Source organism: Stenella coeruleoalba (genome assembly GCF_951394435.1).
Source record: "Stenella coeruleoalba genome assembly, chromosome: 2".
Classification (NCBI taxonomy): domain Eukaryota; kingdom Metazoa; phylum Chordata; class Mammalia; order Artiodactyla; family Delphinidae; genus Stenella; species Stenella coeruleoalba.
The window spans coordinates 51019250-51029348 of NC_137147.1; the positions used below are offsets into that span (position 1 = coordinate 51019250).

The following is a 10099-nucleotide window of genomic DNA, read 5'->3' on the forward strand; positions in this document are numbered from 1 at the left end:
ATTTTTGTCTCAGTTTGAAGTCATATCAATTTCAGTTTTCTAACTGCAGGCAACTGAAATTTAGTGTTGATTTCTATTCTGTTGATATTTTTGATTTGATTTGATGTTGTGAAATACTTAATAGGCAAAGTTCTAAATTTTACTATTTAATTTCCAAAGATGAAGTAAATACTCTTATGGGAAGGTGAAGTCCTAGAAGACTCATCCAAATACCAGAAAGTAGTCTTCACCATGGAGCAAATGGAGGGTGACAGAGTTCTCCCTGCAGAGAGAACCTGAGGTATGTTTTCTCAAGATACTTGACCTCTAAGCTTCTCTTACAAAGGTGTCTGAAAGCATGCCTCCTGTCACATTCTTATCTTGAAGTTCATCTCTGTATTCTAGTATTATGGAATGGGAGTTTCCAAATCTGTATTGCTTTTGCTGCATCCTCAACATTTTGATCTGCTATATTTTCATTACCAGTAAATTCACAATATTTTCTAATTTCCCCTGTGATTGACTTAAATTTTTTTTCACAAATTTGGAGATTTTCTACTTACTTTTTCCTTAGTGAGCTCTAATTTAATCTTACAGTATTCAGAGAACATACACTGCTCTATTTTAAATCTTTGAAATGTGTTGAGACACGATTCATGGTCCAGAATATTTTGGTAAATGTTCTATGTGCAACTGAAAAAAATTATTTTTCTACGTTTGTTGGATGTAGTGTTCTGTAATCTCTATTAGGTCAAATTGGTTAATCATGTTGTTTCATTGTGCAATGACTCTGCTTTTTCTATAAGTTACTGGGAGAAGTGTTATAAAATCTCCAACACACACTGTGGATTTGTTGATTTCTCATTTTAGTTCTGTTACTTTTTAGTTTATATATTTTAAAGCTATGTTATTAAGTTTATATAAATGTATTAATATTATTTATTCCTGTTAAATTACCTATCATTAGGAAATGTCTCTCTTTATCTCAGTTGTTACTCTTAATTTTAACTACTTTTGTGCTATATTAATATTATATGTTAATATAAATTAAAAATATGATATATAATATTAATACAGCTACACTAGCTTTGTTTTTGCTTGCATAGCATGCTTACATAGCATGTATGTCTGTCTATTTGGAGAATAAAATATTGCTCTTTTTGTTCTATTTGTGGCATTTTTTTATTTGCCCTTTTATTTCTCCTTTCCTGGCTTTTAAAAAATTAATTGCATATGTTTTATTATTTCAACATATAATTTCTATTATCTGACTTGCTATGACTTTTATTATCATTCTTTTACTGGTTATTTCAGATATTACAAAAGACACCAAAAATACCTAGGAATAAACTTAACCAAGGAGATAAGTGAAAGACCTATACTCTGAAAACTATAAAACACTGATGAAGGAATTTGAAAATGATACAAAGAAATGGAGAGACATACCATGTTCTTGAACCAGAAGAATATTATTAAAATTTCCATACTACACAAAGCAATCATAGAAGATAACATAGGCACAACACTCTTTGACATAAATTATAGAAATATTTTTCTAGATCTGTCTCCTAAGGCAAAAGAAATAAGAGCAAAAATAAATAAATTGGACCTAATTAAACTTAAAATTTTTTGCACAGCAAAGAAAAACATCAAGAAAATGAAAAGACAAGCTACTGAATGAAAGAAAATATTTGCAAATGATAAAACCTGTAAGGGATTAATACCTAAAATATATAAACAGCTCATACAACTCAGTATTAAAAAAAAAACTAACAGCCCAATCGAAAAATGAGCAGAATACCTAAATAGACATTTCTTTAAAGATACATAGAGGGCCAACAGGCACATGAAAATATGCTCAACATCATTAATTATTAGAGAAATGCAAATCAAAACCACAATCAAACCTCACACCTATCAGAATGACCATCATCAAAAACTCTACAAATAATAAATGCTGGAGATGGTGTGGAGAAAAAGAAACCCTTCTACACTGTTGGTGGGAATGTAAATTGGTGCAGCTACTATGGAAAACAATATGGAGGTTCCTTAAAAAATTAAAAATAGAGCTATCATATGATCTGGCAATTCCACTCCTGGGAATATATCTGGAAAAGATGAAAACTCTAATTTGAAAACATACAGGCACCCTAATATTCATAGCAGCACTATTACAATAGCCAAGGCATGAAAACAACTTGAGTATCTATCAACAGATGATTGGTTTAAGAGGATGTGTGAGATATATATATATATATATATATATATATATATATATATAGAGAGAGAGAGAGAGAGAGAGAGAGAGAGAGAGAGAGAGAGAGAGAGAAAGAGAGAGAGAGAGAGAGAGAGAGAGAGAGATGTATAGATATGTCTATATCTATAGATATATATACACACATATAAGAAATATTATTCAGCCATAAAATAGAATGAAAGTCTACCTTTTGCAACAATATGGATGTAGCTGGAGAGTGCTATGATTAGTGAAATAAGCCAGACAAACATGTACCACAATGTCCACTGCAGCACTATTTACAATAGCCAGGACATGGAGCCAACCTAAATGTCCATCGACAGATGTATGGATAAAGAAGATGTGGCACATATATACAATGGAATATTACTCAGCCATAAATAGTAACGAAATTGAGTTATTTGTAGTGAGGTGGATGGACCTAGAGACTGTCATACAGAGTGAAGTAAGTCAGAAAGAGAAAAACAAATACCGTATTCTAACACATATGTATGGAATAAAAAAAAATGGTACTGATGAACCTAGTTGCAGGGCAGGAATAAAGATGTAGACATAGAAAATGGACTTGAGGACATGGGGTGGGAAGGGGAAGCTGGGGCGAAGTTAGTAGAATCGACATATATACACTACTGAATGTAAAATAGTTAGCTAGTGGGAAGCAGCAGCATAGAACAGGGAGATCAGCTCGGTGCTTTGAGATGACCTAGAGGGGTGAGATAGGGAGAATGGGAGGGAGGCTCAAGATGGAGAGGACATGGGGACATATGTGTGCATATGGCTGATTCAATTTGTTGTACAACAGAAACAAACACAGTATTGTGAAGCAATTATACTCCAATAAAGATCTATTTAAAAAAAAAAGACAGGGCTTCCCTGGTGGCACAGTGGTTGAGAGTCCGCCTGCTGATGCAGGAGACACAGGTTCGTGCCCTGGTCCGGGAAGATCCCACATGCTGCGGAGCGGCTGGGCCAGTGAGCCATGGCCGCTGAGCCTGCACGTCTGGAGCCTGTGCTCCGCAACACGAGAGGCCACAACAGTGAGAGGCCCGCGTACCGCAAAAAAAAAAAAAAAAGACAAATACCATATGTTATAAGTAGAATCTAAAAAATAAAACAAATCAATATATACAACAAAACAGAAAAAGACTCATAGGTATAGAGAACAAGCTAGTGGTTACCAATGACGAGAGGGGAGGGGCAATATAAAGTTATGGGATTAAGAGATACAAACTACTGGGGAGCTGTACCCGGGACGGGGTAGGGTAGAGCTGTGACGCTTCTCAGGGCGTAGCTTTCGTCCTGGGGGAAGGGTCCGTGGAATTTGAGGGGAGGTGGAGGAGGTGGAGGAGATGGCGGCCTCGGCGCGGGAAGACGGCGCCCGTAGGCAAGCGCAAGGGCGGCGGGGCTGCGAGCACAATGACAGAGGATGTCTCCTGAAGGCACCATGCTGTGACAAGCTTTATTCTTGCCAGTTGTGTCATGATAACAATGAAGATCATCTGCTAGATCACTTTAAAGTAAAGGAAGTGCAGTGCATAAACTGTGAAAAACTCCAACGTGCACAACAGACTTGTGAAGAATGTAGCACGTTGTTTGGAGGACATTATTTTAGTATGTGCCATCTGTTTGACAAAGACAAGAAACAGTATCACTGTGAAAACTGTGGAATTTTTAGGATTGGTCCGAAGGAAGATTTTTTTCACTGTCTGAAATGTAACTTATGCCTCACAATAAATCTCCAAGGAAAGCACAAGTGTATTGAAAATGTTTCCCAGCAGAATTGTCCAATATGTTTGCAGGACATTCACACATCTGTATTGTTGCTCATGTCTTGCCATGTGGACATCTTTTACACAGAACGTGTTATGAAGAAATGTTGAAAGAAGGCTACAGATGTCCATTATATATGCACTCTGCTTTAGATATGACTAGGTACTGGAGACAGCTGGATGATGAGGTAGCACAGACTCCTATGCCATCAGAATATCAGAACATGACTGTGGATATTCTCTGCAATGATTGCAATGGAAAATCTACAGTCTAGTTCCATATATTAGGCATGAAATGTAATATTTGTGAGTCCTACAATACTGCTCAGTCTGGAGGATGTAGAATTTCAGTAGATCAGCAATGACCAGCCTATACTGCACTGGACAACTCAGCATTTTCTGATATAGATAAAGGCTATCTTTTTATCATGATGCATCAGAATCTGTGCATTAGAGTTGATGTGTTTTGCATTAGTGTCACAGGGTAAAATCATATTACAGGACTTAGGGACTCAGGGTCTCTTTATAGAATTATCACAGCTCTACATTGAATGAAAGCCACCATGCTTGTGTTTTGATTGGAAATTCCTTTGGTGTCAGTTGTTTGGAAGTTAATGTTTGCCACTGAAATTCACATCCATAGATGTATTATACTTACAAGGAACTTTGTTTTAAGTGACTCTATGCACACAGAATTCATTTCTAGTTCTTGATAGAACTGTACTTAATTCTCAGTATTATTCTTGACTTTTTAAGGGGTGTGCTATGAGAATATGTTCTATCTTACTGTTAAAACCTAACTACATATACTTTAGAACTTTCTAAGACAGTCCTTTGGATCCTATAAATGTGAATTTTGATGTAATAACTGCTAATAAAACTATATTGAAACAGTAAAAAAAAATTAAAAAATTTAAAAAAAGAGATACAAACTACTATGTAAAAAATAGATAAGCAGCAAGGATATATTGTATAGCCCAGGGAAATATAGTCATTGTTTTATAATAAAGTTAAATAGAGTATAATCTATAAAAATATTGAATCACTATGGTGTATACATAAAACTAATATAATATTGTAAATCAACTACTATTCAATAAAAATGAATTAAAAAATATTTTAAAAGACAGCCATAACTTATTATCATATACCTTATATTAGACCAGGTCCAGTACAATGCAAAAAATTTGAAGCAATATTTAACACTTTTTAACTCCTCTGGCTCCTTTTCCTCTATTTTTATATATTTTACATCCAGATATATTATAAACACCACAATGATTTGTTAACACTGTAGCTTTAACCAGTTGGTAGTCTTTCATATTTACCCTTTTTGCATTTCCTTTTTATTTCTTATACCTCCATTATTCTACCCGAGATCATTTTCCTTCACCCTATTGAGCATGTTTGGGAGAACTAAAACAATTACAAGAATTGTTAGCTGTGGTCACTTCTGGAGAGCTAGATTTTCACTTTTTACTTTATATCTTTCTATGAAAGAGTGGCATTACAGATAGTTGTGTTATTTTCTAATACTTTTAAGTAAAATTAAGAACCCCAAAGCCTAAAATATATAAATTTGAATATATTTGCATTATCAGTATTATAATAAATATTAGTGTAATTTCTGTTAACGTTATAAACCTTTTCTCTACATGATTATACAGGTGGAAACATATTCATATAGAAGATAAATGTTAAAAAGAAATGAGGAATAACTGAGTTGGCCAATAGGAAGACATACCTCAATGTGTGTTCATCATTACAATTACAAAAATAAAAATATGTAAAGTAAGTGTTAATAATCTCCATAGTTGAGCACAGTTGAAGGAGATCGTTCCATATATCACGTTTTTACAGGCATTAGACAGGAAACATAGTATTAGGATTCTCTGTCAGGCTCTGTATACTTAATAGTCTTCTGGGAACTGCTTCAGACTGTATGATTATAGAACTGTCAACATCATTCTCTTGAGGATGTGTCATAACTCTACTGTAGAACAATTTCCTTTTATTCTTCCTTGTCTAGGATGAAGCATTTGATTCCTAAGGAAACCAAGGTTATTTGCCAAGGCCCAGTTTACTCAACAATTAGAAGTCAAAACTGAATAAATTTTATTTTGATCTTGAACGCCTGCATTTGATAGACTTTCCACCTGGATGTCTCTCAAGTAACTTGACCTTAAGGGACTGAAGGTGAATTCACTATCTTCTCCACCTTACCACATTTTCATCTTGTCTTGAACTTTCTATGCTAAGGAAGAGCATTACTATTCACTAATTTTCTAAGCCAGAAACCCTGGAGCCATCTTAGCCCTGATGCTTACTCTAATGGATCAAGTGCTATTTATCCATCTTCATAAATATCCCTTGTAAATATACTCTTGTTTTTACCATGTTATTGTGACACTGAGCGTCACTTTGAAGGGAAAAAAATCCCATAGACTTATTTATTGGCTCTGCTACAATAAATACAGGAGTTCTACCTTTTCTAATCCATTCTCTAATTTTAAATATTTTTTTAAATTCCTAATTGAACTCCCTTTTCAAATCTCCAGAGGGGTCATTTCAAATTTTCACTAGTTTTTTTTTTTTTATTTAACATCTTTATTGGAATATAATTGCTTTACAATGGTGTATTAGTTTCTGCTCTATAACAAAGTGAAACAGGTATACATATACATATGTCCCCATATCTCTTCCCTCTTGCATCTCCCTCCCTCCCTCCCACACTTCCTATCCCACCCCTCTACGTGGTCACAAAGCACTGAGCTGATCTCCCTGTACTATGCAGCTGTTTCCCACTAGCTATCTATTTTACGTTTGGTAGTATATATATGTCCATGCCACTCTCTCACTTTGTCACAGCTTACCCTTCCCCCTCCCCATATCCTCAAGTCCATTCTCTAGTAGGTCTATGTCTTTATTCCCATCTTACCCCTATGTTCTTCATGACCTTTTTTTTTTCTTAGATTCCATATATATGTGTTAGCATACAGTATTTGTTTTTCTCTCTTTTGGCTTACTTCACTCTGTATTACAGACTCTAGGTCCATCCACCTCACTACAAACACTCAGTTTCGTTTCTTTTCATGGCTGAGTAATATTCCATTGTATATATGTGCCACATCTTCCTTATCCAGAACAAGATTGAAAATCAGTAGTTCCTTTGGAGAAAATACAGCATGCCAAATAAATGCTATGTTTGCTTAATTAAATTAAGCAATTAGACCTTATTATATTAGAAAACTAAAAAACAGCTTAAGTACTAATGTTTGAGATTAATAAATTTTAATATAAAAGTATAGGGTGCTTTAAAAAGCAATAATTCCTGTTAAAGTATTTTTTAAAAAGTCATTGAGAGTATGAAATTACTCTTGCTTCTGATTTCATGCTGAACTCATCATGAAAATAAGGCTTAGTCAACGATTTTGAACAGAAAGGCTTAGAACTTACAAAAAGATTGCAAATCCGTTTTGACTTTAAGCTATGAAATGGAGCAATTTTCTTAACCAGTGAGTAAAGTCTAAATGATGGTGGCCTCTTCAGGTTAAAGTGTTGACTATAACATGTCACCATCTGCCTCTATAATTATAGCTTTAACATTGACATTGAAGATATTTTTGATACTCTACAGATATGACATATAACAGTGGCACTATGTCTCACTGTTTCTTAATACAATGATTCTGACATTTGGCATGAATTACAGACATAAAACTAGAGGCCTGGAGGCTTAAACCTGGAGTTGTAAGCACTTAAAAGTTTTACACTGGTAAGACATTTTGCTTGTAACTGGCTGCAGAATTGAGTTTGAGGATTTTAGAAGAACAGGATATGATTCAGTTAAAACTAGAAATTCTATCTATGAGAGCTTTGTATTGGTATAGAATTTGAAATCTATACAAATGAGAAACAGGTATACAAAACATCTTTTCACATCCACTTTTGAATGGGAAGAAATTTGACAATTATAATATTATTTTAATTTTAGACATTTGATAATTCTGTAAGGTTTAGGTTTAGAAATATAGGCTACAAATTTTAGGTAAACTCTCTAATCTTTAGGGTGAAATTTTCATTTGCCATTTTATATCCATTTTAAGGCATTTTCCAGTTTTGACTTTTCATTTTCAAAGGTCTCTGTAAGCAACTCTCAAGGGAGTGATGTTAAGTGAGATTATGCTAGGTATTTCAGTGGGGGTGGGGTGGACAACTTAAAACACATGTGCCTTCATAAACTTCCCTCCAAAATCTTACTCTTTCTATTAAGGAGGTTCTAGTTCAAGGGTTACATTTAGAGGACTCCACCTGCATCTCTAATGTATGTTTCCAGTGAAAACATGGTTAGCCTTGGATACTTCCTTTTGAGGATTATCTGACAAATTTCTTGAATGCCCATTAATAGGTCTCAGAGAAGGGATCTCTCCTTTCTACCTGCCCTTTCTCCATCCGAGGTAGGACACTGTTCACTGTGCCCTCCTCTCTTTCCAGTTTTACTGCTGTACTCCTGCTATACCAAAGCCTTTCTCTCAGAGACTCTCCTGAGCCAATGCCTCTCTTCCCACATGCATGTCATTTAGGAAGTCATAGACAAAATAATTGTCCCCTAAGTTGTGTATATAGTAGGAATTTTATGGTATGTAGCGTTTTTAACTTGCTTCTTTCACTTATCAATATGTATTTAAGGTTTCTCCATGTCTTTTACTGTCTTGATAGCTCATATCTTTTTATTGATGAATAATACTCCATTGTATGGATGCATCACATTTGTTTATCCATTCATCTATTGAAGGACACCTTGGTTGCTTCCAAATTTTGGCAATTACAAGTACAGCTACTATAAACATTCATGTGCAGATTTTTGTATAGGCCTAATTTTTAAATTCATTTGATTAAATACTTAGGAGAATGATTGCTGGATTGCACAGTAAGACTATTTTCAGCTTTGTAATAAACTGGCAAACTGTCCTCCAAAGCAGTTGTATTATTTTGTATTACCACCTGCATAAATGAGAGTTCCTATTGCTCCATATCCATGCCAGCATTTGGCATTATAAGTAGTTTTGATTTTAGCCATTCTAATAGGTGTGTAATGATACCTCATTGTTTTAATTTGCAATTTCCTAATAACATATAATATTGAGCACGTTTTCATATGCTTATTTGCCATATATCTGTATATCTTCTTTGGTGAGGTATCTGTTCAGATCTTCTGCCCTATTTTTAACTGGCTTGGTCATTTTCTTATCATTGAGTTCTAAGAATTCTTTGTATATTTTAGATACAAGTCCTTTATCAGATTTATATTTTGCAAATTTTTTTTTTCAGTCCATGGCCTATCTTTTCATTGTTGTAAAAGGTTCCTTTGAAGAGCAGACATTTTTAATTTTAATGAAGTCTAACATATCAATTTTTTTTTCATGGATTATGCTTTGGGGCTATGTCTAAAAACTCATTGTCAAACTCCAATTACCTATATTTTGTTCTATATTATCTTCTAGAAGCTTTATAATTTTATAGTTTACATTTGGTTCTATAATTCATTGAATTCATTTTTATGAATGGTATAATGTCAGTTCTAGACATTTTTCGGTTATACGAGTGTCCGGTTTTTTAGGACCATTTTTTCCATTGGATTGCCTTTGCTCTTTTGTCAACTATTAGTTGACAATATTTGTGTGGCTCTATTTCTTATTTATTTATTTTTTGTTGCATTATAATAGTTCTTTTTATATTCTAAATACAAGTTCTTTAACAAATATTATTTGCAACTATTTTCTTCTAATCTGTAGGTTTCATTTCATTTTATTGCTGCAGTGTCTTTTGAAGCACAAAAGTATTCAATTTTGATGAAGTTCAACTTAGCTTTTTAAAATCTTTTAAAAAATTTCTTTTGTTTTTGGCATCATATCTAAAAAAATCATTTGCCTTTCTTAAGCTCATAAAGATTTATTTATGTTTTCTTCTAAGAGTTTTATAGTTTTAGCTTGTAAATCAAAATCTATGATCCATTTTGAAGCAATTTTTATGTAGGTGTGTAGTAGGAGTCCAATTTAAGTTGGAGAGCTTATACTATTTTATTTGAAGACAT

At 33.8% G+C, this 10099-nt stretch overlaps 1 protein-coding gene across 1 annotated transcript; it reads left to right on the forward strand.

The window, feature by feature from the left end:
- Positions 1-3585: 3585 nt before the first annotated feature.
- On the forward strand, positions 3586-4370 carry LOC307182650 (RING finger and CHY zinc finger domain-containing protein 1-like; the record flags this gene model as incomplete). Its single annotated transcript, XM_079914083.1, is given in 3 exon segments — positions 3586-4048; positions 4051-4277; positions 4281-4370. Coding segments are annotated over 3 exon segments (780 nt in total).
- Positions 4371-10099: the final 5729 nt, after the last annotated feature.